The 25495-nt window shown below is 50.5% G+C and overlaps 1 protein-coding gene across 1 annotated transcript; it reads left to right on the top strand.

The window, feature by feature from the left end:
- Nucleotides 1-3461: 3461 nt before the first annotated feature.
- On the top strand, nt 3462-12715 carry LOC126011886 (hepatitis A virus cellular receptor 2 homolog). Its single transcript, XM_049775650.1, has 5 exons — nt 3462-3582; nt 5587-5928; nt 7358-7409; nt 12274-12334; nt 12626-12715. Exons 1-5 carry the CDS (start codon nt 3462-3464, stop codon nt 12713-12715), a joined length of 666 nt encoding a protein of 221 aa, XP_049631607.1.
- The last annotated feature ends 12780 nt before the right edge of the window (nt 12716-25495 follow it).

Genomic DNA, 25495 nt, shown 5'->3' with positions numbered 1-25495 from the left:
CTCTCTCGTAAGCATGTTCAAGGTGAAAGTAAAGAATTGGGCTGGGTTGGGGCCAGAGAGATAGCATGGAGGTAAGTCATTTGCCTTGCATGCAGAAGGACGTTGTTTTGCATCCCAGCATCCCATATGGTCCCCCGAGCCTTCCAGGGAACATTTCTGAGTGTAGAGCCAGGAATAACCCCTGAGCGCTGCCGGGTTGACCCAAAAACCAAACAACAACAACAAAAAAAAAAAAAAAAGAAAGAAAGAATTGGGTTGGGGAAGGAGGTTCAGAGAGAGAGGAGAAGGGGAGAGAAGAGAGAGAAATAGAGAGGAGAGAGAGAAAGAGAGCGGAGAGAGAGAGGGGGGAGAGAGGGGAGAGAATACAATAGGAGAGGATGATTGACCTGCATGCAGCTGACCCAGGTTTGATACCCGTTTTTTCATATTATCATGGAGTACTGTCAGGAGTAATTCCTGATCATTACTTGGTAAAAGAAAGTTTTACACAAAAGAAGTTTTGCAGGAAGGGGCAGAGACTGAAGTTCTAGGAGGACAGCATCATATCTGCATTTGCTCACATGTGTATTATCTGAGGAGCTCTGCCTTACTGAGCTTCCTCCTTCCTCCTCCTCCCTGGGGTGGGGGACACCTGGGGTCTCACCAGGTCTCTGTGGATGACACACACTTCCTCTGGGTAGGCCATGCCTTCGCATACATCCAGGCACATGCCCAACAGTGCCCCTGCTGTCAGCATGCCCCTCTGGTGGCGCAGGTAATCTGACAGGCAGCCATTTTCCATGAACTCAAACACCAGGCAGATGGGGGCCTGCTCCAAGCACACCCCATAGAGCCGCACCAGCTTGGGGTGTGAGAGCTTCCTGCAGGGTGGAGGGGAGGCAAGTGAGACCATCACACTCTGTCTCCCACCTCCCACCACCCATGCACTCTTAACCCCCCACAGAAAGGCATCCTCAAAGCCCTAAAGTACATTCCCACAGAGCAGAAGGGCAGCTGGTGCAGTCTGGAGAGGAAATGGGGGCCCACCCACTGGGTTCTGGGGAGAGTTTCATCTTGGAATCAGTGCCAGGGGAAGCCAGGGTTGGGTGGGCATAAGGAGGTGGTAGGACAACAGGTAAGGTGCTAGCAACCAAGCTGTCTTCTGTCCCTGGCATCCCATAAAGCCTCCTGAGTCTAAGGAGTAATCTCTGAGCACAGAGCCAGGAGTAACCCCTGAGTACTGCCAAGTGTGATCCTCAAAATTAAGCAAACCCCAAAAAGTGTTCATTTCATATCTGTGTGTATTGTGGGGCCATTTAGGTAGCTCTCTCTGTTTTCTCAGCCTTTGTGTATGTGGGAAACATACAAGGCAGGTGCACGATTGTGCATCTTCCTGGCACAATGCCTCAGAGGCATCACCAGCCTTGCAAAATGGGGCCAGGTCAGCCTCGGTATGAACCCCTGGTTCCGACTCATATGCCCCCGTGTATGGTGTCCCTGGCGTCACTACCTAATGACTTTCTTGCCTGTTGCAGCCAGATGAGCATGATCCCTGCTACCAAGTGTGTCCCTCCACCCCACCCCACCACACCAAGGCCTGGCAGAAAAGAGAAGGCAAGGGACAAGTGGGGGTTGGAGGGAGAGAGAAAATGTGCAAAATGTGATTGTGACATGTGGTTTGGTCTAAAGCAGTCTCAAGAAACTAAGGACCAAAATACTATGCCTTCAATGTTAAGGAGTCACATAAATCTCATGGCTTTAGGTTGCTTTGTGTACTGCTAAGAAATGTTATAATGTACTACAATCTGGGGACTGTGGACAAAGTAATTGTTCATGGGTTCTGCCTTATTTTTCTTAATGTTCTTTGACTGTAAGTTCAATATTTAGGTGTCAGCAAGGGGAATTCTTCTGAGAACTCTGTTTATGGGTGATTGTCCTTTCACTGTAACTTTACCTTGTCCTCTTTGCATCATTGTTCTCATAATTAAAAATTAAGGGCCCGGAGAGATAGCACAGCGGCGTTTGCCTTGCAAGCAGCTGATCCAGGACCTAAGGTGGTTGGTTCGAATCCCGGTGTCCCATATGGTCCCCCGTGCCTGCCAGGAGCTATTTCTGAGCAGACAGCCAGGAGTAACCCCTGAGCACTGCCGGGTGTGGCCCAAAATCCAAAAAACAAACAAACAAAAAAATTAAAAAAAAAAAAAGAAACTAAGGACCTCTTTGCTAGGGTCCCAGACCGTGGCGCCAAAGCCCCCCAAAACCTGCTTAAGCATTGGACTCCCCTCCCCCTGCTGCTGGCACAAGGGCCCTCGTTGGCCTCTTGACAACAGTGAGGGCCACCTGCCATGTACAAAATATTTAAAGGGGAATAAGAAATCTGGGGCTCAGTTTCCCATCTGAGAGCACCCGCTGTGTCTGTGTTCAGAGAACTCTGGGGTTTCTACGTCCCCGAGCTTGGTGCCAAGAAGCCAGTCTCAGAATTGGGGGCTGCTGGATCGCAAGCACACGTGCACTTACACACAGTAGGAGTGAATGGCGACCTGGTGAAACCACACGTACATAGCCAACATCTCTGTGGGCGCAGTGGTGTGGGCCAAGCACACGAAGGAAACTAAATAGAGAAAGCAGAGATGCTCCGGGCCTGGTTCTTTCTGTCTCTGAACTCACGTCCCAGCCCAGAGCATCCTTAGTTAAAAGATGGCCAGACTCGGCCTGTGTGAGGGGTGACGGAAAGTGCTGGCTGGTGCTCAGGCCTCGCTCAGGCCTTCTGACACCTGCTCATGGAGAAGGGGTGAGGAACGAGAAGGAGGCACCTGTACCTCTCTGAGGGGGGATGAGGGCACATGCCCCAAGCAGACAAGAGCACACTGCCCTATTTGTGTCGAGACAGAATCAGAGACAGAGTGAGGGTCTGAGAAAGAGCGAGCGAGCCAGAGAAAGAGAGAGAGAGACAGACAGAGAGAGAAGAGGAGAGGAGAGGAGAGGAGAGGAGAGGAGAGGAGAGGAGAGGAGAGGAGAGGAGAGGAGGAGAAGAGAGGAGAGGAGAGGAGAGGAGAAGAGACGAGACGAGACGAGAAGAGAAGAGAAGAGAAGAGAAGAGAAGAGAAGAGAAGAGAAGAGAAGAGAAAGAAGAGAAGAGAAAGAAGAGAAAGAAGAGAAGAGAAGAGAAGAGAAGAGAAGAGAAGAGAAGAGAAGAGAAGAGAACAAGAGGAAAGAGAGACAGGGGAGACAGGGGAGAGAAGGGAGAGAGAGAGCTGCTCCTTGCGGGGCGCACCCTTGACGCAGCTCCCACTTCCTCTTGTTGAGCAGGATACAAAAGCTCAGAGTGGAGCCTCGCTAGCAGGCGGTCGTGGTGTCCAGGTGGTGAGGTGAGACACCACGTCGACAGCGCCCGCACTGTGTGTGGAGTAGGGCTGAGGGGGGGGGTAGAGCACTCTCAGGGGACCACCATGTCCTCCACCCCCAGGCTGTGGCATAGAGACATGCGGCCTGGACCCCTGCTCACTAGTGGGGAGAGCTGTACTCTGTTTTTTACTGCAGCCAAGCCCAGGGGTTCACTTCTCCCTTTTGCTTGGGTCCTGCTGTGGATGCTCCAGCTCATAGGTAAGTCTGAGCCTGACCTCTTGGCTGTGGGGACTGCGAGATACAGAGCCAGAGCCGATAGGGATTGGGGGGGTTGTAACAGAAAGATTGGAGGAGGGTGCAGGGGCCAGGGGTGTGAAAGCTGTTGGGGTGGGGCTGGAGCCAAAGTCAGTGAATAAGGCTCTTGCCTTACATGCAGCTGACTTAGGTTCGGTTCTCAGCATCCCATAGGGTCCCCCAGCACTGTCAGGGGTTATTCCTGAATGCAGAGCCAGGAGTAACTTCTGAACACACTGGATGTGATCCTGAAACAAAACCAAACAAAAATAAGATTTAGGGATAACCATGAAGTGGGCTGAGAGGCTGTTGGAACTCTTCCAGGGTCGAGAATAGTGTCGTGGCACCACAAGACTTGTAGATGCCTGGGGAATACAGACCACTCTCACGCACAGTCGGTGGGAGAGGGAAGCTCAGAGGGCCTTGGTGTTCGCTTGTTTTTGATTTTGGTTTTTGGGTTACATCTGGGGATGGCTGATTAGGGACTACTCCTGACTCTGTGCTTCCTGTTGGTGCTCAGGGGGCCATACATTGTCAGGGCTTGAATCCAGGCCTCCTGTATACATATCATGTACTGATACTTGATTTCTCTCTTGTTTTCTTTAGTCTTTTCCTCTGTCTGGTGCTGAGAGATAGAATTGGAGGCACTAAGCAAGATCTTTACCTCTGAGGTGCACCTCCAACTTTATGCTGAAATTTTTTAAACAATAAAGAAAGGTGAGAGTTGGAGTGATAGCACAGCAAGTAGAGCATTTGTCTTGCATGTGGCCAACCCAGGCCCAACCCAGGTTTGATTCCATATGGTCTTCCTGAGCCTGCCAAGAGCAATTTCTGAGCATAGAGCCCAGAGTAATCCCTGAGCCCTGCCCAGTGTGGGCCAAACACTGAAAACATAAATGAAAGAAAGAGAGAAAGAGAGAAAGAGGAAAGAAAAAAAAGAAAGAAAGAAAAAAGGAAAGAAAGAAAGGAAGAAAGAAAGAAAAGAAAGAAAAGAAAGAAAAAGAAAGAAAGAAAGAAAGAAAGAGAAAGAGAGAAAGAAAGAAAGAAAGAAAGAAAGAAAGAAAGAAAGAAAGAAAGAAAGAAAGAAAGAAAGATAAAGAAAAAGAAGGATGGAAGGAAGGAAGGAAGGAAGGAAGGAGGGATGGAAGGAAGGAAGGAAGGAAAGAAGGGTGGGTTTGGAACTATAGCACAGCAGATAGGGCATTTGCCTTGCATACAGCTGACCTGAGTTCAATCCCCGAAATCCCAAATGGTTCCTCAAGGGGCCAGAGCAGGGAGCACTGGTGCAGTGATAGGGCATTTACCTTGCAAGTGACTGACCCAGAATGGTGTCCCAGATGGTCTCCCATTCCTGCTAGGAGTGATTTCTGAGCATATAGCCAGGAATAACTCCTGAGCGTCACCAGGTGTGCCTCCCCCCAAAGAAACCAAAACAAACAAAAATGGTCCCCCAAACTTCCAGGAGTGATTCCCAAGCAAAGATCTGGGAGTAACCTCTGACTGCCACTGAGTGTGGCCTCCAAGCCCAAGAATAACAACAATAAGCACGCACACACACACACACACACACACACAAACACACACACACACACACACACACACACACACACACACACACACGAAGCTTGCCTTAAGTGCAATTGACCTGAGTTTAATCTCCAACATCCCAGAGAGTCCCCTGAGTCCTGCCAGGAGGGATTCCTGAGTGCAGAGTCAGAAATAACCCCTGAGCATTTCTGGTTGTGGCCCAGAAACCAAAACAATAAAAGAAATGCATGTTAGCAGGCACCAGCCCTGCTCTGAGCTCTCCAGAGTTCTGCCACCCATCCTGTAGGTGGTTTCACCAGGACTCTGATGCTCCCATGCCTTCCCAGCCAGAAGTCAGGGCCTGGTGAGAGCTCATCTATCCCATTCTTGGCCCCTTCCTGGTGCGGGGCCCCCACCAGTGCTCTCTGACTCTCTGCTCAGGCTCTGCCGTGGAAAGGGAATACAAGGTAGAGCTGGGGCAGGATGCCCACCTGTCCTGTGAATACTCTCCTCCCGAGCCACCCACGCCCCTGGTGCCTGTATGCTGGGGCAGGGGCACTTGTCCCCTGAGCAACTGCCAAAGGCTGCTGCTGAGAACCAATGGCAGAAGCGTGCAGCAGAGAGTCCACAGAAGGTACCAGCTAAAGGGTCAGCTCTGCCAAGGAGATGTGTCTCTGACCATCCAGGGCACGTGGCTCAACGACAGTGGCACCTACTGTTGCCACATCCAGTTCCCAGGACCCATAAATGACAAGGTCATCCTGAAGCTGACCGTCACGCCAGGTGTGTGCCCCCCACAGTGCCTCTGACTCCCTTGTGAGAGACCTGGGATGTACCCCCAGGCCTAATGATAAGCAGGGCCCACCATCAAGGCCACATCGATGCCACTTCCTCACTAGTGGGGTCTTCAGTAGGACAAAGGCTAGTGGGGTCAAGGGCATGGATCCTCCTGGGGATGTCTGGGAGTCAGGGAGCTGTGGGGCTCTGTAGAGTATTTTTGTGTGTGTGTGTGTGTGTGTGTGTGTATTGTATTTATTTTGTATTTATTCTATTTGTTCTTTCTGTCATCCCACCTGAACTTTCCAGGTGGGGGCGATGGATTAGGAAATAAAGGAGCTTGGAGGGGAGGCCAAAGGGGACAGTTGGGCAGAGGCAGTTGGACAGAGGCAGTTGGGCTGAAGCAGTTGGACAGAGGGGTTTGTGGGAAGACAGAGACAGAAGGACAGAAGAAAGAGCACAGAGAGAGACACACACAGAGACAGAGAGAAAGACAGAGAAAGAGAGACAGAGAAAAAGAGACAGAGAGAAAGAGAGAGAGGAGAGGAGAGAGAAGGGGGAGGATTAAGTGTCTTTTGGCCAAACCTTTTGTTCCCCAAAACCTCTTTGTCTGGATCATTTATTACGGACGATTATTGCCACGGTCTCCCCGAGAATGAGAGTTGGTCTGTCAATTTGGGAGATATTTGGGGACCTGAATATATCAGCAGTGGACTCAATTTCATGCCACAGTGAGACCAACTCCTCCAGTGAGAGAAACTGGGGCAGTGGGAGGTTTCCGTACAGCTGCTGCTTCCCATTTTCCTCTCATGACTGAAGTGCCTGAGAGTTTTTTTGTACATGTGTGTGTGGAAGCATGCACGCATGCGTGGGCATATGTACAAATGGGTGTGCTGCTTGCAAGGGTGTGGACAGGCATGTGTAGGCTTGTGTGAGTGCATTCAGCTGTATATGTGCAGATGTGCATAGGCATGCAGGTGTATACATGTAGTTGTGCATGTACATAGGTATGTGTAGGTCTGCACAGGCATGCCTGGGGGTGTATACATGGCCGTGCATGCAGGCATGTATGTGGATAGGTGGGCAGTTGTGTTCCAATAGACATGCATTGTGTGTGTGGGCAGGTAGGTGTGTGTATGTAAGAATATGTGTGGGTGTGGCAGAGGTGTTTGTATGTACATATATTCCTGGTCATATATGTGGATATACAGGTATACATGTGTACTGGCAAATGGAGGTATACATGAGTTTGTAGGCATGTGTGTGTGCAGCTACATGCATGCACAGGCTTGTGTGGGTGTATATGCATGCAAGCCTAATGTGCATGTGTGTGTGTGTGTGCAGGTATAGGCACATGCAGGTTTATGGGTGTGTGCACATGGGGGACAGGAGCACAAAGAAGTTTGGGGAGCCTCACTCTCTCTGGTTTCTGTAGCTGAGGTCGTCCCTGCCATGACGATGAGTAGTCACTTCACAGACACTTTTCCGTGAGTGCCCAGCACCAAGGGGCCCAGCCCAGGTCAGTGTGAACTGAGGGTAAATTTGGGCCATCACTAAGTTCTGGGGTGAGGGGTAGGGAAGTTGTTTTTTTATTTTGTTTTTGTTTGGGGGGTACTCCTGGTGATGCTTAGAGATGCCTCCTAGTCGTGTTCAGGACTTACTCCTGGTTAGTTGTATACATGGCAAGTGCTGTACCCCCTTTGCTATCTCTCCACTGCCTCTGGGTATTTTGAACACATGAGGGGGGCTAGACTGCTGATGGCTTTGGTAAAACACACTGGGTGCTGTGGGGCTCTGGGCTTCCTGGGAGAAGCCTCAATAATCCTGGATGCTCAGGGGCGGGGGATTGCGTGTCACTATCCAGAGAACATGCTGGGCTGGGTCTGTTCTAGGGAGCCAATGTGGTTCTCCCTGGGTGTGGGGTGTGGGTGCTTCAGTGGGTCACTATGAAGAGTTTAGAGTAAACATCGATGCCTAACTGTTCCATTGGATCTGATTCCTCACAGTGGCAGGGACAGAGACCTTGGGACAACCTCATGACAAGAACGGGTTGGTAAGTAGCTGTGAGCTTGTATGTGTGCTGGCCAGGGGCTCTTTCTGCCTGCCTTTTACTTCGGAGTGCCCCAGGTCCCCCATTCTTCAGTTGCTTGCAGGGGCCATAGTGAGGATGGATGCGAGTGCAGAGACCAAGAGGAACTGATTGGTGCTCTGATCCTTCTGAGCCATGTTTCCCACCTCCTCCCTCCCACCCAGCTCCCTACAAGCAAACCCTAGTTTTCCTTGGTCTGAAATGACTCGTATGTTAAGCCCCAATCTGGAGAGTGCAAACCAAGATTTGGTACAGCTTGCTTTGAGTGGAGCAATATTTCAGTGATCTGTCATTGACCTGCCTAGCCTATGGGTGGGGCTCCAGAAAGCGACTTCTGTGGAACTAGCACAGGTGTTGGAGACCACCCTCCACCCACCTTCAGCTCTAGAGTCATCCTTTTTCCTCAGCTCACCTCTTGGAGCTGTGTCCTGTATGCCTGGGACCCTGTACAGTGGAAGTTTCTAGAATGGACATTGTTCACTCTCTGTTCAGGGTATCTCCCTCTTTAGAGAGTATTCTGTAGCTGTTTCAAAAGGAAAACAGTGCTGGAATTGAAGAAACAGGAATTGCTGTGTCTCATTGGAAGATGAAATCATTGAAATCATTGTCTCATTGGAAGATTGGCAAGGTTTTTGGTTTTTGTTTGGGTCACACCTAGTGGCACTCACCTGGCTCTGTGCTCAGAAGTTGCTCCTGGCAGACTCAGGGGACCAGATGAGATGCCAGGAATCAAAATGAAGTCTATTCAGGGTTGGCTGCGTGCAAGTCAAACACCCTACCACTGTGCTATCACTCCAGTCACTCGGGAACTATACGGGATGCCAGGGATTGAACCTGGGTCAGCTATGTGCAAGACAAATGCCCTACTCCCTGTGCTATTGCTCTGGCATCATGATGGGCAGTTATTAAAGCCCACAGGTATTAACAACATTAGCCAAAGTAGCTCCTGCGGGGCATAGAACAGACACCAGCATTGGATTTACTCTGTCACTTTGTTTTTCTGGGTTTGTATTTGGGCCACATTCTGGATCTATGCTGCAGGACCAAGCAGTACTACCTATAATCACCCCTGGAGCTATGATTCCTGCTCTGTCTCACTGTGTGTGTGTGTGTGTGGTGATTTTTGGGTCACACCTGGTGGCACTCAGAAACTACTGGTTCAGAAATCGCTCCTGGCAGGCTCGGGGACCATATGGAAATCAAACTCGGGTCCATCCTGGCTCAGCAGCATGCAAGGCAAACGCCCTACCACTTGTGCTATCACTCCAGTCCTGTCTCACTTCTTTTTTTGTTTTTACTGTTACTTCTTTTTTAAATTTTATTTTATATTATTTTATTTTTATTTTTTATTTATTTATTTATTTATTTTGGTTTTTGGGTCACACCCGGCAGAGCTCAGGGGTTACTTCTGGCTCTATACTCAGAAATCAGTCCTGGCAGGCTCGGGGGACCATATGGGTGCCGGGATTCGAACCGATGACCTTCTGCATGAAAGGCAAATGCCTTACCTCCATGCTATCTCTTTGGCCCCTTTATTTTGTTTTTGTTTTTTTTTGGGGGGGGCATACCCAGCAGTTCTCAGGGGTCACTCCTATCTCTACACTTAGAGATACACCATTTAGGGATACACCATATGGTGCTCAGGGGACCATATGGAATGCCAAGGATAGAATCTGGGTTTGCTGTGTGCAAGGCAAGTAAGTGCCTTCCTCATGTCATTCCAACCCTTTACTTCTTTTTTGCACTAATCCTACATGACAGTGACAGCACTGGGATTAGGATACAGAACCCAAAATGCTGGCTCTGAACTGGAAATTAAAACTGGGGATTGATTGGAAAGAATCAGACAATGGGGTGGGATGGGGAGAGACTGGAGAAAAATGCAGCAGGTGGGACATTTACCTTCCACCCTGCCTACCAGAGTTCAATCCTTAGCACCCCATAGGGTCCCCTGGGCACCACCACCAGGAGAAATTCCTGAGCATAGAGCCAGGAGTCAGGAGTCAACCCAGATCATTGCTGGGTGTGCCCCCAAACAAAGAAGAACCAAGCAAGGGGAATGTGAGATGTTTCAGTAGCTCAGCAGCTTCTGGTGCTGTTCTCTACCTGCCAGAACTCAGAACGATGCTGGTCCTTGGGGCCTGTAGTTGATGTAATAGGAAGAAGGATTATTTTCAGTCTTAAATTTAGTGAACTTTTTCTGGGAGGTACCGAATTCAACTACTAGTGTTTCCTCCTTCCCTCCCTCCTTCCCTCCCTCCCTCCCTCCCTCCCTCTCCTCCCTTCCTTTCTCCCTTCCTTCCTCCCTTCCTTCCTTCCTTCCCTCCCTCCCTCCCACTCCTCCCTTCCTTCCTCCCTTCCTTCCTTCCTTCTTCCTTCCTTCCTTCCTTCCCTTCTTCCTTCCTTCCTTCTTCCTTCCTTCCTCCTTCTTCCTTCCTTCCTTCCCCTCCCTCCCTTCCTTCCTTCCTTCCTTCCTTCTTTCCTTCCTTCCTTCCTTCCTTCCTTCCTTCCTTCCTTCCTTCTTTCCTTTCCTCCTTCCCTCCTTCCTTCCTTCCTTCCTTCCTTCCTTCCTTCCTTCCTTCCTTCCTTCCTTCCTTCCTTCCTCCCTCCCTCCCTCCCTCCCTCCCTCCCTCCCTCCTGGCAGGCTTGGGGGACCATATGGGATGCTGGGATTTGAATCACCAACCTTCTGCATGCAAGGCAAATGCTTTACCTCCATGCTATCTCTCCAGCACCTGGAGCATGGAGTTTTGGTGGCAGGAGCTGTTTTCAAACCAGACGAAAGAAAATCTGGATCTATCACTTTGTATAAAATAAAAGCAAACAGGGCCCGGAGAGATAGCACAGCGGTGTTTGCCTTGCAAGCAGCCGATCCGGGACCTAAGGTGGTTGGTTCGAATCCCGGTGTCCCATATGGTCCCCCATGCCTGCCAGGAGCTATTTCTGAGCAGACAGCCAGGAGTAACCCCTGAGCACCCCCTCAAAAAACAAAACAAAAAAAAAAAAAAACAAAAAAAATAAAAGCAAACAAATCAGAGGCTTGAGAGATAGTGCAGTGCTAGTGTTTTTGCCTTGCACATGGCTGATCCGTGACAGACCCAGGTTCAATTCTGGGCATCCATATGGTCCCCTGAACTGCCAGGAGCGATTTCTGAGCGCAGAGCCGGGAGTAACCCCTGAGCAACACCAGGTGTGCCCACCCCCATAAAAAGCCTTTGTCATATGTTTTCTGGAAATGCTTTTCAAAGAAACCAACCATTTAGTCGTGAAAAAGGTTAGATATTGGTAATGCACAACTTCTGTGAATTCCAATTGGCTCTGAGGGAGGTCATGTGCTTATCTCTGACCATCAGCAACTCTACATGGGCTGTAGAATGAGCTCCCAAGGAGCTGGAGCTGGAAACACAGTTCAGCCACATCCTGCTCTTTCTCTGTTCTTCCCAGGCCTGGTAGAACTGAAAAAAACTGAGCCTCTTCAATGGCTGAAGCCCAGGAAGGTGACATAGAAGTCTGTCTGGACTGTGTGGATCTGGTGGCCGGCTTCCTCTTCCTGGGGACTCCTGAGTTCCCTCCAGTGGCCAGCAATGTATCTCCGAATCAGACCATACTGCACTGAACTGAGAGAGAGCCTGCAGGTACCTGGCCCCGAAGTAGAATCAGCATTGGGTAAAGGTAAGGAAGTCAGAAGCATTTGATGTCAAAGAGCTTCTCTGCTTGTAAAGCCAATGAGGGAGCTTGAGGGTGAAGGGAATGATTTTGCAGAGTGCATCTTGGAAAGTGTCAACCCCCTTCATTAGTGGTTCTCTGACACCAACCGAGGGATGTGTGTGGCCAACCTGGGTAGAAACTTGCATTGATCCCCACATCCTTTGGCTACAGCCTAATTATTCTATCATTCTCAGCCCGGGTTGGAGCGACCAAAGGCAGGACAGACCTAGAACTCTCAATCACGAGTCAGTCCTACGAGGCATGCGGGAGTACCTGGACTTGTCCTTTCTTAGAGTCCACCAGAGAGCACCAGGCTCTGGGAGCTTGTGTCCCGAGTCCCCCACTACTCAGAGGTCGCCTTCAAACAGCTCAGTTGACACATCCCAGAGAGAGACATATTCAGCCGTCAGAACTGTTTGCCAAGACTTTTACTTCTTCTTTTGCGTGACTTGATTTCCATCTGTGTGATCTTCTTGACCAGTGTACACACATCACTGAAGCTCCCTTTGGAATCTCTTCCATCACCACCACTCTTTGCCATGAGATTGGGAAAGGAGTCGCTCTGACATTTACAGACAGATCCACGGGCTTCTGAAGGCTGAGGATGAGGTGGTGGTTGGTTTGGGGTGTGGGGCAGTGTGGGGAGGGGTGGCACTGGTGACAGTTCACAAAGGGCCATGCAGGCCAAAGGGGAAGCCTGGGAGTCTAAGATGGAGCCCCACAGGGGGATGGGCAGCTTCCTCTGCTCCTGCTCTCTCAGACCTAGATCGGTGGCTCATGGAGCTAAACGATGAGCAGCAGGGAATCTCACTTCCCTTGTCACACGGCCCAAAGCTACCAGTCCAAGAATGTTTTCAACACCTCCATGGGGGATTCCCCCCCCCCCGCCCATGGGATCTCCAGCAGCAACTACAAAAGGGTGGGGAGTATGCCATCTACAAGGATGCCCCTATGTTCGAGAGCGACTTTATCCAAGTCAGCAAGAAGGGGAAATGATCGGCTTCCCTTGTTGCACTACCCAAAGCTACCGGTCCACGAGGGTTTTCAACACCTCCATGGGGGATCTCCAGCAGCAACTACACGAGGGCAGAGAGTACGACATCTTCAAACATGCCCCTCTGTTCCAGAGCAATTTTATACAAGTGAGCAAGAAGGGAAAAATGATCAGTCTCCCTTGTCACACGGCCCAAAGCTACAGGTCCACAAGTGTTTTCAACACCTCCATGGGGGAATCTCCAGCAGCAACTACACAAGGGCAGGGAGAACGCCATCTTCAAGGATGCCCCTCTGTTCGAGAGCAACTTTATCCAAGGCAGCAAGAAGGGTGAAATGACCAGCTTCCCTTGTCACACAGCCCAAAGTTACCAGTCCACGAGTGTTTTCAACACCTCCATGGGGTATCTCCAGCAGCAACTACACGAGGGTAGGGAGTACGCCATCTTCAAGGATGCTCCTATGTTTGAAACCAATTTCGTACAAGTGAGCAAGAAAGGGGAAATGATCGGACTCCCTTCTCACACGGCCCAAATACTGGTCATGAGTGTTTTCAACACCTCCATGGGCGATCTCCAGCAGCAACTACAAGATGGCGGGTGTACACCATCTTCAAGGATGCTCCTATGTTTGAAACCGACTTTATACAATTGAGCAAAAAGGGGAAATGATCGGCTTCCCTTGTCACATGGCCTAAAGCTACTGGTCCACCAGTTTTTTCAACACCTCCATGGGGACTCTCCAGCAGCAACTACACGAAGGTGGGGAGTACGCTATCTTCAAGGATGCCCCTCTGTTCCAGAGCGACTTTATCCAAGGTGGCAAGAAGGGGAAAATGATCAGCTTCCCTTGTCACACGGCCCAAAGCTATCGGTCCACGAGTGTTTTCAACACCTCCATGGGGGATCTCCAGCAGCAACTACATGAGGGCAGGGAGTACACCATCTTCAAGGATGTCCCTCTGTTCCAGAGCGACTTTATCCAAGGCAGAAAGAAGGGGGAAATGATCGGCTTCCCTTGTCACACGGCCCAAAGCTACTGGTCCATGAGTGTTTTCAACACCTCCATGGGAGATCTCCAGCAGCAACTACATGAGTGCGGGGAGTACGCCATCTTGAAGGATGCCCCTCTGTTTGAAACCGACTTTATAAAACTGAGCAGGAAGGGGAAATGATAGGCATGCACAACCGAGTGCGTATGGCGACCATGGCCATCGCCTCCGCCAACCCCGTCCTGCCACTCCCTGATGTCATGCTGCTGGCCTGGCCTGCCAAGGCAAGCGATGAGCACAAAGTCCATTTCCATACCAGGCCCACCCAGGGGAGAGGCCACAAAGCCACCAAGGCCCTGGAGCTCACCCACCTCCTGCCCCTGAAGTTTGTCAAGATCTCAGTCCATGACCGCCAGAAGCGGCAGTTGTGTCTCCAACTGCCACAGGCAGCACATTCTACCTGCAGCTCTGCCCGTCTGCGCGTGAGGACGTCTTCAGCTATTGGGAGGAGCTTGTCTACCTGCTCAGACCCTCTATGGAAAGCTGCAGCAGCACCCCTACTCTCCAACCTGGCGACGTAACCACCTCGGATAAGACCATGGTGAGTGGCTCCAGGGAACACAGGGGGCCATGTGCTCTCTCAAATGACTCAGGCTCAGGGGGTCGCCCCATGGCACACAGTTGGGGGAATTTCCAGGGCTGCTCACACATGGTCCCTACCTTTAGTTCTCTTACTATTATTTGGAGGGGGGAACTGGTGGTCACACCCAGTGGTGGTCAGGGATTCCTCCTGGCTCTGCAGGCAGGGATCACTCCTGGTAGGCCTTAGGGAACTCTCTGGAGTGCTGGGAACCCACCCCAGGTTGACTGCATTAAAGGCAAGTGTCTTCTCTGTACTTCCACTCTCCACTGCCCTAGATACTCATTTGGCTCTTGATTATTTTTAATTGATTGTTCCGGTCACACCAGGTAATGCTAAAGGGCTACTCCTGGCTCTGCGCACAGGAATTACTCCTGGTACCAGGCTCAAGTACCATATGGGATACTGGGTATGTGACCTGGGTTGGCAGTGTGCAAGGCAAGTGGCCTACTCACTGTTATATAAGTTTGTTCCTGCTTTTGGCTCTCAAGTCCAGAATTAATTTCTTTCTTTCTTTCTTTCTTTCTTTCTTTCTTTCTTTCTTTCTTTCTTTCTTTCTTTCTTTCTTTCTTTCTTTCTTTCTTTCTTTCTTTCTTTCTTTCTTTCTTTCTTTCTTTCTTTCTTTCTTTCTTTCTTTCTTTCTTCCTTCCTTCCTTCCTTCCTTCCTTCCTTCCTTCCTTCCTTCCTTCCTCCCTCCCTCCCTCCCTCCCTCCCTCCCTCCCTCCCTCCCTCCCTCCCTCCCTCCCCTCCCTCCCTCCCTTCTTTCTTTCTTTCTTTCTTTCTTTCTTTCTTTCTTTCTTTCTTTCTTTCTTTCTTTCTTTCTTTCTTTCTTTCTTTTTTTCTTCAGAATTTCTTAATCAGGAGTCATGCCCTATATCTTCAGACCCTCCTTGGGGCCTCCAATATATTCCAGGGGTGTCTACAGATAAAAAGTGCATTTATATTGAGGCAACTGTATGGAAATAGGGGACCAAGAATAGATGGGGGTTCACAGAAAGGCAAGAAGGGGGACATTGATGCAGAGGGATTGGAGAAATAGTACAGCAGGCAGAGTGTTGTCTATATGTGTTCAAGCCAGATTCAATCCCTGGAAACACATGGACCTCTGAGCCTTCCAGACTTGATTCCTGAGTGCAGAGCCAGGAGTAGAGCTCCACTTGGGCTGACCCATGAACAAAAGCAAAGAAACAAAAACAAAATAGAGGCTGATGCAAACATGATGGATGGCGGATCTAGACCCTCTGACTGGTCTCCCAGTCTCCAACACCTGACCACTGTTACCAGTGTTGTCTTCTCCATGGGGACTGTGGCTATGGGTGTGAGAAAGTCTTCTTTCCTTTGGCTTCCATTGGAATGCATGCAATTTGAAGTTTCTCCTGCTGTGTCACCAGTTTCTGCCCACCTGCCTTCACTACCTACCCACTTATCAGAATCCAGCCTAGGAGAGGTCTGGGCTGAAAAGATGGCAGTGCCCCCTTATGGTCTCTGGGGTCACTCCTGAGCCTCTAAAGCACTGCTCAGCATAGCCCCTGAGCGCTGCTAGATATGCATAGGCACACACACAGATCTAGTAAGCACATTTGTATAAAATGCAAACATGGTTGTATCAGAAGTTTCTTGCTGCTTTTCTGGCATCAGGCCGTGTATGTAAAATAGAGGGTTAGAGTCTGAGATAGGAAGCATGGAGGGCACTTGCATGCAGTCAACCCAGGTTCCATCCCTGATATTCCATATTGTCTTCTGAGTCTGCTAGGAATGATTCCTATGTCCAGATCCAGAAGCAAGCCCCGGACACTGCTGGGTGTGGCCCAAACACCAAAAGAAAACAAAGAGCCCTCAGGGCCTGTTGGATGGGACTCAGCGCAGACCTGGACCCTCTCCAAAGTTCTTCTGATCCCAAATGTTTCGGGGGTCAGTCAGGGTGGGGAAGGGGCAATGATCAGTCCACCTGTTCCCTTAACCTTGCCCCCATCATGCCCCCCTGTGCCGCCTCTTTTCCAGGTCTCGGAGCTGCAAGGCGAAGGGGACCAGTACGTGCTCAGATATCACAAAGCCCAGGACGTCCACGGCATCACCTCTTCTGCTTATGCAGGGGGCGAGGGCTTCCCGCCCACCACTTCCGAGGGCAACTGCCCACCGCGACCACCCCCACCCCTACCCCCACCTCAGAGACCACTTTGGCTGGGAGCCTGGCTTTCGCAATGGGCGCCAACACGGGAGCTGTGGCCATGACCACCGGTGGCAAGGCCAACCAGAACACCACAGCCATGACTGGCATGTCCTCCTCAGCCTCCAAGGAGCTTATCCCATCTCAGGGGCCATCGCCCTGTCCACCGAGAATACACTGTGGCTGTGGCAGGCAGAACCAGCAAGTTCACTCAGGGCAGGAACTTGAGAAACAAGGCAAAGGTGGGAGCCAAAACAGACCACGTCCCCGAGAAGGAAGCTGGCCCAGCTGCGGGCTCCCTTGGTGTCCATGAACGAGTTGGATGGGAGTCAGAGGCCCCAAGAGCGCAGCTCCAAGGAACGCAAGGAGAAAAAGGAAAAGGAGAAGGACAAGAGTTCCTCCAGAAAGAGCAGGTCCCAAGGGCACAAGTCCCAAGAAGGCCACCGACAGCGCAGCTCTGACAAGCCCAAGCACCAATCTTCCTCCTCCCGCAAATCTTCGCACAAATCCTCCCAGCGCTCTGTCTCCGGTGGGGGCAACCGGAAAGAAGGCAAGAAGAAAGGGAAGGGCCACAGCCAGAAGGGCCGGGGAGCTCGAAGAAAAGCAGCCGGAGAAGCTCAGCCAAGCCATCTGTGTCCTCGCAGAAGGCCAGTAACAGTCGATCCACTACCAACAGCTCAGGTATGCTGAGCAAGAAGCCCAGCAAGATCAGCTCTTTTTTCAAGAACTTCAGGACCATGCCCGGTTCAAAGACACTGCTTTCCTCGGACCGAAGCATGGACATCGTGACCAAGACAGTGGAACAGCGCTTGGAGATGACAGTGGAGCAGTCTGCCGAGGAGGAGGAGGACGAGGTGGAAATCTCTGGCATCCTGACCTCTGAGACCAGGTTGACCATCGTTATGGAAGCCAAGACCATTTAGACCTGAGCCTGGGGCAGAGCTGCCATTAGAGACCCAGTTTCAGTGGAGCATCGAAACTGTCTTTAATAAATGAAACCTCCACCTCCATGTGTGAGGCACCTTTTGTGCTGGTCAGTAGGTCCCCTGGGCCAGGAGCTTGACTGCAGCCAGAACCCCAATTAAACAGAGCCTTTCTTTCTGGTCCCAAAAGACGGGGGTGGGGGGGGCAGAGTCATCCCCCAAAGACTACAGACTACAGTGCATGTCTCCCCTTCATCTTCCATCCTCACTTTTTTTTCTTTAGGGGCTTTTGGGCTCAGTGGTGCTCAGGGATTATCCTAGCTCTGCACTCAGGGCTCACTCTTGGCAAACTTGGGACTGTCAGGGGTACTGGGATTGAATCTGGGTCAGTGCATGCAGGCAAATGTCTTACCCACTGGACTATTGTTCTGGTTCTCCGTTTGTCCTTGACCTTTCCCCTCTCCTCCTTGAGGTCTTTCAGTCCAGTCCCTAGCTTCAGAAAAGCATTAGGAGGGTAAGAAAGGACCAAAGCTAGAGGACAGTGGGAAGGGCATTTGCTTTGCGCATGGTTGACCTGGGTTCTATCCTCAGCATCCCTTACAAGTCCCCAAGCACAGCTTGGAGTGATCCCTCAGCACAGAGCCAGAAGTAATATCAGAGCACAGCTGATTGTGACCTCTAACAAACAAACAAGTTTATAAAGAAAAGAGAGGCCAGAGCAATAGTACAGTGAGTCAGGCACTTGCCTCACACACGGCTAACCTGGATTCTATCTCCAGGCTCCATACAGGACTTTGAGCATCTCTTGGAGTGATTCCTGAGTGCAGAGTCAGGAGTAACCCCTGAGCAACAGAAGGTGTAGTCAAAAATGATTAAAATTATAAAAATAAAGAAAAAAAAGTATGGGGAGGTGACTCAAAGGGTGGAAGGTAGGGTAGGGTGACTTATAAGCTTTGGGTACCGGACTCTTGGGTATGATCCCTGCTATTACATGTCTCCACATGCCCAGAATTGCTGGGAATGACTCCAAGAGCACTATTCTGGGGATAACCCCCCAAGTGCCACCTTGTGTCCCCTTTCTTGAAAAAAATTTTGAACAGTTTGGGATTTTTTGTTTTGTTTTGTGGCCACATTCAGCTGTGATTAGTACTAACTCCTGGCTCTGCACTTAGGAATTATTCCTGGCAGACTCGGGGGACCTTTTGAGATGCCAGGGATTGAACCCAAGTTCAACCCAAGCTGTGTTTAGTGCAAGTGCCAACCTGCTGTAATGTCTGTCTGGTTCCTGGAGTTGGGGATTTAATTAGGCACTGGCAGCCACTGTTGAGTTTGTGCATTTTTAGAACTCTACTACAGCATATCATTTCTGTATTGTCTCTGGCTGCTTGTGGTGTGTGTGTGCGCGTGCATGTGTGTGTATGTGTGTGTGTAGGAGCTAAAACAGCAAGGCACTTGCCTTGCATACAAAATGGAACCCATACCCTGCATGGAGTGAACTTATGAATGTAGATCCAGGAGTAACTCCTGAGCACCGCCTGGTATGGTCCTCAAACCAAAGCACAGTAGTAGGGTGTTTGCCTTGCAGGCGGCCAACCCTGGACAGACCCCGGTTCAATTCCTGGTATCCTATATGGTCCCCAAGCCTGCCAGCAGTGATTTCTGAGCATAGAGCCAGGAGTAACCCCTGAGAGCCACTGGGTGTGACCTAAAAACCAAAAATAAATAATTAAAAAATCTATGTTGAAAAAATAATATGTGGCAGGGCAGGCATCTGTATGTAGGGGAAGCGTTGAATTGAGTAAAAGTGAGACTGGGCTCATGCACTGTCCCAAACTTAGCCCCTCCCCTGAGTTAAGCAGGTCTTCCTGTGTAGGGGATGGAGCCATAGTACAGCAAGGAGGGCTCTTGCTTTGCACACAGCTGACCTGGGTTTGGTCCCTGGTACCACATAGGATACCCTGAATATCGCCAAGACTGATATGTGAGTGTAGAGTCAGGAATAAGCCCTGAGCATTGCCAGGTTGTAACCACAAAAACACCAAAAAGTGGGGTTTCTGAGAGAAAGTGAGGGCATTGTTCTCAGGAGAGTGAATGTGTGGGCCAGGGTGTAGAGGAGAAAAGAAAGGTGTAGTGGCCAAGAATCATCAGGGAAAGCATTCTAGGGAGCTCTGGAAGGCAATGGAACCCCTCATAGTTTCTGAGGGACAAGGAGCAAGTTTGTGGGGCCTGGTTTTCTCGGATTCAAAGTTTAGGAAGGTGGAGAGAATCTCTCATCTTCAAAGTACCAAGAGAACAAGCCAGAGTGATATAGTACAATGGATTGGCACTTGCCTTGCATGCAGCCCACCCTGGTTCCATCATCAGCATTCCAAATGGTCCCCTAGGTTCACCAGGAATGAACTCTGAGTGCAGAGGCAGGAGTAAGCCCTTAGTACCACTGGCTGTGTCCCCAAAACAAATCAAAGCAACACCAGAAAGCAAGAAGACCTATGGTGCTACCTGTTGGGGCCCTCAGTGAGACATAAAGCAGAATCTCCCCAAATTCTGGTACTCTTCACTTCCCACTTATCCTAATCTGATGCCACATTATCCTGGCCACAGAAGCACAGCTGGGCAATTCCAAGATTCCATCTCAAGCTTCTCTGCTGCTCTTAGTCTCCTTTATATCATTCTCAGCCCACACCCTAAAGGGCTGCTTTCCCAGGAGCCCAGTCTACTGCGTGGGACATTAGCCAAGCAGACCCACAACTGATAGCGAGCCACCAAGCCCAATGGGGTGCTCTGCTCGGGAACCTTCTTGTGTTGTTCCTTCACCCAGAACTGCTCCCAGTGGACATGTGTCACAGCTGGGGGTGTTGAGGGCATCAGGTCAACCAAGGGCCATCTTCTTGGATGAGTAGTGTCAGCAGCACCATGGATGAGACGGTGAGTCAATGACTGGTATTGCATCAATGCGACCATGTCCAGAAGATAAGAATGAGATTACTGGGTAACAATAAAATGGGGTCAAGTAGAACTGGAGCAATAGTACAGTGGAGAGGACACTTGACTTGGATGTGGCCAACCCAATTCTCTCCCCTAGAGCCCATTGGTCCCAAGCCTGCCAGTTTAATTCCTAAATCCAGAGTCAGGAGTAAGCCTTGAGTACCACCAGGTATGACCCAACCCTCTCCCCACCCTCATATGGGGTTGTGCAGGGATTTGCAGTGACCTAGAAGAGAAGGAATGGGTACCTTGGGCAGGGAGGGGGACAGTGATGAGAAGCAAAGGAGGGTTGTGAAGACAAAGGGAGGCTGGGGAGTGATCCAGGTCCAAGCAAGGTGGGCCTGAAGGGTCTAAGAATGATCCATTGACCTTGCATTTTTTTGTTTGTTTTGGGGCCACACCCAGTGGTGCTCAGGGCTTACTACTGGCTCTGTGCTCAGGAATCACTCCTGGCAGGGGCAACCTTGGTTATTTGAATACAAGGCAAATGCCTTAACCCCTGTGTTGTCTCTTCAAAGTCTTGGAACCATCACCAAGTCAATAAAACCAACCAAGTGGGCTGATTTACTTCTTTCACTCGCCACAGGATCTGGGCTATACAGAATTCATTTAAGGTAAGGAGTCCTCTCAAGTAGAACCACCTCTGAGTGATGTTTCCAAATTCAAACACCCACAATTACACTTGTGCATACAATTGTGCCTAGATTCAACCCCTGCACCTTATAGGATTCCTTATAGGATTCTTTTCCAGGAGCAATACCTGAACAGAGCTAGGAGTAAGCCCTGACTACCTCCAGGTGTGGCCTAACTCACCCGTCTCCCAAATAAATCCTGATAGACAAAGGCAGGTATGATAACAATAACAATACTGTTGTTGTTGTTGTTGTTGTTGTTGTTGTTGTGTGTGTGTGTGTGTGTGTGTGAAATCCTACACATTAAATGTAAATTTAATTACAGGAACAGTTTCAACAAATTATTTTAAAGGATTGGCCTATCTTTTTGTAGGACTTAACTGAGTGTCTCCAATGTACTCAAGTCTCACTGAGACATAGAAAGTAAGCTCGTGGTGGACTAGGGGTAGGGGGTGGAGGGGGGCAGTAATCGCAAATTCTCAAGTGACTACTGCCCTCTGCTGCTACAGAAAAGCACAGCATGCAAGGCCAGAATGGTGGTTACTCAGCCATGCCCAGGTCTGGGCATCAAGATGGTGGAGGTAAGGTGTTTACCTTGCATGCAGAAAGATGGTGATTCGAATCCCGGCATCCCATATGGTCCCCCGAGCCTGCCAGGAGTGGTTTCTGAGCATAGAGCCAGGAGCAACCCCTGAGCACCACCGGGTGTGACCCAAACACAAAACAAAACAAAACAAAAAGATGGCAGTTAGTGGCAAAGGTTAGGTAGTTACCCAAGACAAGAGAGGGTGATTCTCACTTGCAACCATGCAGTCAATGGTAGGAAACACTGTATTAGTAAGGACTTCACCTTACGATTATTGGCTGAAGATAGTACAGGGGTTTAGGTGTGTGCCTTTTTTTTGTACCCAGCTAACCTTGATTTAATCTCTGACACCTCATATGGTCCCTCAACCACTTTTGGGGGGCCACTCCAGAGCAAAGAGCTGAGAATAACCGCTGAGCACTGTGATCCAATTTCCCACCCAAACAAATGACTCATTGTGTTGCTAGATCCCACCACTGTACAGGGGGAAGGTCCTTGCCTGCAAGATGCTTAGGGTGGATCAGAGTCCTGTAGACAGACATACATGACACCCCTAGTTTAGTTCCCGGCACCCAACACCCCCTTGAAATATATAAAGTGATAAAGTTGAGAACTTATCTCAGAACAAGTTTTACTTGCAGGGCCAGAGCAATAGCACAGTGGTAGAGTGTTTGCCTTGCATGTGGCCAACGCAGGATGGATCCAAGTTCAATCCCTGGCACTCCGTATGGTCCTGAGCCTGCCAGCAGCAATATCTGTGCGTAGAGCCAGGAGTAACCCCCGAGTGCTGCCGGGTGTGGCCCCCAAAACAAAACAAAACAACCCACAAATTTGACTTGTAACTTCTTACAAAAATAACTTCCAAGGGCCTAGAGCAATAGTACAGCAGGGAAGGTGCTTCCCTTGCATGTAGCTGTCCCCAAGTTCTATTTCTGGCATCTCATAGGATCCCCCAAGTACTGCCAGGACTGATTCCTGATGGCAGAGCCAGGAGTAAACCCTGCTGCATGTGACCTTAAAACCTAACTAAATAATCTTCAAAAGAAACATTGAAGTCTGATTTTGAAATAGGGATGGGGCCAGAGAGATAGTATAGTGAGTAGGGGCTGCACACAGCTGATCTGGGTTGGATGTCCAGGATCCCCAAGGATTCCCAGGCTATTCCAGAAGTGATCCCTGAGCACAGCCATTTGTGGCCCTAAAACACACACACACACACACACACACACACACACACACACACACACACACACACACACACACACGAAAAAATCTGAATAATGGGGGGGGAGAGATAGCATGGAGGTAAGGTGTTTGCCTTGCATGCAGAAGGATGGTGGTTCGAATCCCGGCATCCCATATGGTCCCCTGTGCCTGCCAGGAGCGATTTCTGAGCACAGAGCCAAGAGTAACCCTTGAGCGCTGGGTGTGACCTCAAAACAAACAACACCCTTTCCAAAAAAAATCTGAATAATGGGCTATGGTTTTGAATCAGCATAAGAGACTTGCTCTGCAACTTGAAGGGCCTGGGTTCCCTCTCTGGTCTGCCATAAAACGAACTAACCACTCAAGTTTTGGGCTGGAGGAGTAATGGCCAGAGAGGCAGGCATTCAATCTGCATGTGTGTGGGACCAGTTTTGAATCATGGTGTCACTGAATGTCCCAGGAGTGATCCCAGAGCATAGAGCCCAACACCTGCTAGGTGTGTTTCTCCAAAGCAAAATAAATAAATAAATAAATAAATAAATAAAGGAATGAATGAATGAATTTAGAAACTGTGGGACTTTCTGACTGTGGAATACAACAAATTACTTTTCATCTCCTAATTGACAATACAAGTAGGTGGATGGTGAAAAAGTAGAAGCTGAATATATATTTACTCCAAATCATATTCAATCATGATATCCTATAGCATTACGAACTTGAGAGAGAAGAGAGCAGGTAGGGCATTTGCCTTGCATGTGAATGAAGAGATCACCGGTACCCCATACGGTCCCCTGAGCACCTCCGGGAGTGATTCCTAAGTGCAGAGCTGGGTGGCCAGAAATGGTCCCGGAGCTCTTTTCTAAGTTCACTCCTCATCTGAGAACTGGAAAAAGTGACACTCCCGAGTCAGTCCTCAGTCCTGCAAGTGCTGGGGGACAGAGAGAGCAGATGGGATGGATGCCAGAGACTGAATCCAGGTTTGCTGCGTGTAAGGGAGGCGCCCTCCCCCTAGACCATCTCTCCAGTCTCTTGCATTATTATTTTTTGTTTTGTCTTTTGTTTGGAGGCCACACCCGGTGACGCTCAGGGATCACTCCTTTTTTTTGTTTGCTTGTATTTTGGGTCACACCCGGCAAGGCCAGGCTTGGGGGTTCCTCCTGGCTCTACGCTCAGAGAGGCTCGGGGGGCGGTATTCGAACCCCCGTCCTTCTGCACGCGAGGCCAACGCCCTCCCTCCGTGCCACCTCTCCAGCCCTGAATCTGAGTTGAAACTGAGCAGCTCACGGAGCTGCCAAAGCCCGCCGGCTCCCGGAGGCCGCGCGGGGAAGAGGCGCGCAGGCGCAGCAGCCAGCCAATCACCGGAGAGGGCGGGACTAGTCCGAGGGGCTAGGCCGCGGCAGCCAATCCAGGGGCGGCGCGGAGGGCTCCTTCCGAGAGGCGGCGGCCGCGGCCGGAAGCCGTGTGTGAGCGGCGGTGGCGGAGGTTGCTAGGCGGCACTCGGGATGGAGGTGAGTGGGCGGCAGCGGGGTCGGTCCGGGCCCGCGGACTGAGAATTCCCGAGAGCCTCAGGATTCTCCAGAGTGCCTCCTGGTGGGCTCTGAGTCGGGGGTACCGCGCGTTTTAAGTCCCAGGAGGGGAACCGGAGCTCTGTCCCGGGGGGGGGGGGGGGGGGAATGGTCTCAGGAAGCCACGCCCCTACCAGTGAGACCACGCCCTTTCCAAGACCACGCCTCTCCCCGGATGCCAAGCCCCTAGCTGTGAGACCACGCCCACGCGAAGCGCATCCCTCCTGAAGCCACGCCCCAGCGACGAGCCACGCCTCTTTCCCCAAGACCACGCCCACGAGGCCACGCCTCTCCTAAGAACAAGCCCCTAGCTGAGGCCACACTCCTGAGCCTCTAAAGCACTGCCCAGCATAGCCCCTGAGCACTGCTAGATATGCATAGACACACACACAGATCTACCGTAATAAGCACACTTGTATAAATCGCAAACATGGTTGTATCCAAAGTTTCTAGCTGCTTTTCTGGCATCAAGTAAGGCGGTGTATGTAAAATAGAGACTTAGAGTCAGAGGTAGGAAAGCATGGAGGGCACTTGCATGCAGTCGACCCAGGTCCCATCCCTGATATTCCTTCCATATTGTCTTCTGAGCCCACTAGGAGTGATTCCTAAGTCCAGAACTAGGAGCAAGCCCTGGACACTGCCGGGTGTGCCCAAACACCAAACAAAACAAAGAGCCCTCAGGGCCCGTTGGGTAGGGCTCAGAGCAGACCTGGACCCTCTCCAAAGTTGTTCTGATCCCAGATGTTTCAGGGGTGAGTCAGGGTAGGGAAAGGGCAATGATCAATCCACCTGTCCCTTTAGCCTCACCCCCACCATGCCCCACTGCCTCAGCACCCCTGTCACCTCTTTTCCAGGTCTCGGAGCTACAAGGCAAAGGGGACCGGTACACGCTCAGATATAACAAAGCCCAGGACGTCCCGACCAACACTTCTGAGGGCAACTTGCCCACCATGCCCACTCCCTCCCCTACCCCCACCTCAGAGACCACCTTAGCTGATGGCCTGGCTTTCGCAATGGGCGCCAACATGGGAGCTCTGGCCACGACCACCTGTAGCAAGGCCAATCCGAACACCACAGCCATGACTAGC

The sequence above is a fragment of the Suncus etruscus genome, chromosome 6 (genome assembly GCF_024139225.1).
Source record: "Suncus etruscus isolate mSunEtr1 chromosome 6, mSunEtr1.pri.cur, whole genome shotgun sequence".
NCBI lineage: Eukaryota > Metazoa > Chordata > Mammalia > Eulipotyphla > Soricidae > Suncus > Suncus etruscus.
Note: the sequence above shows the minus strand (reverse complement) of the source record. Positions and strands in the feature narration are given on the sequence as shown.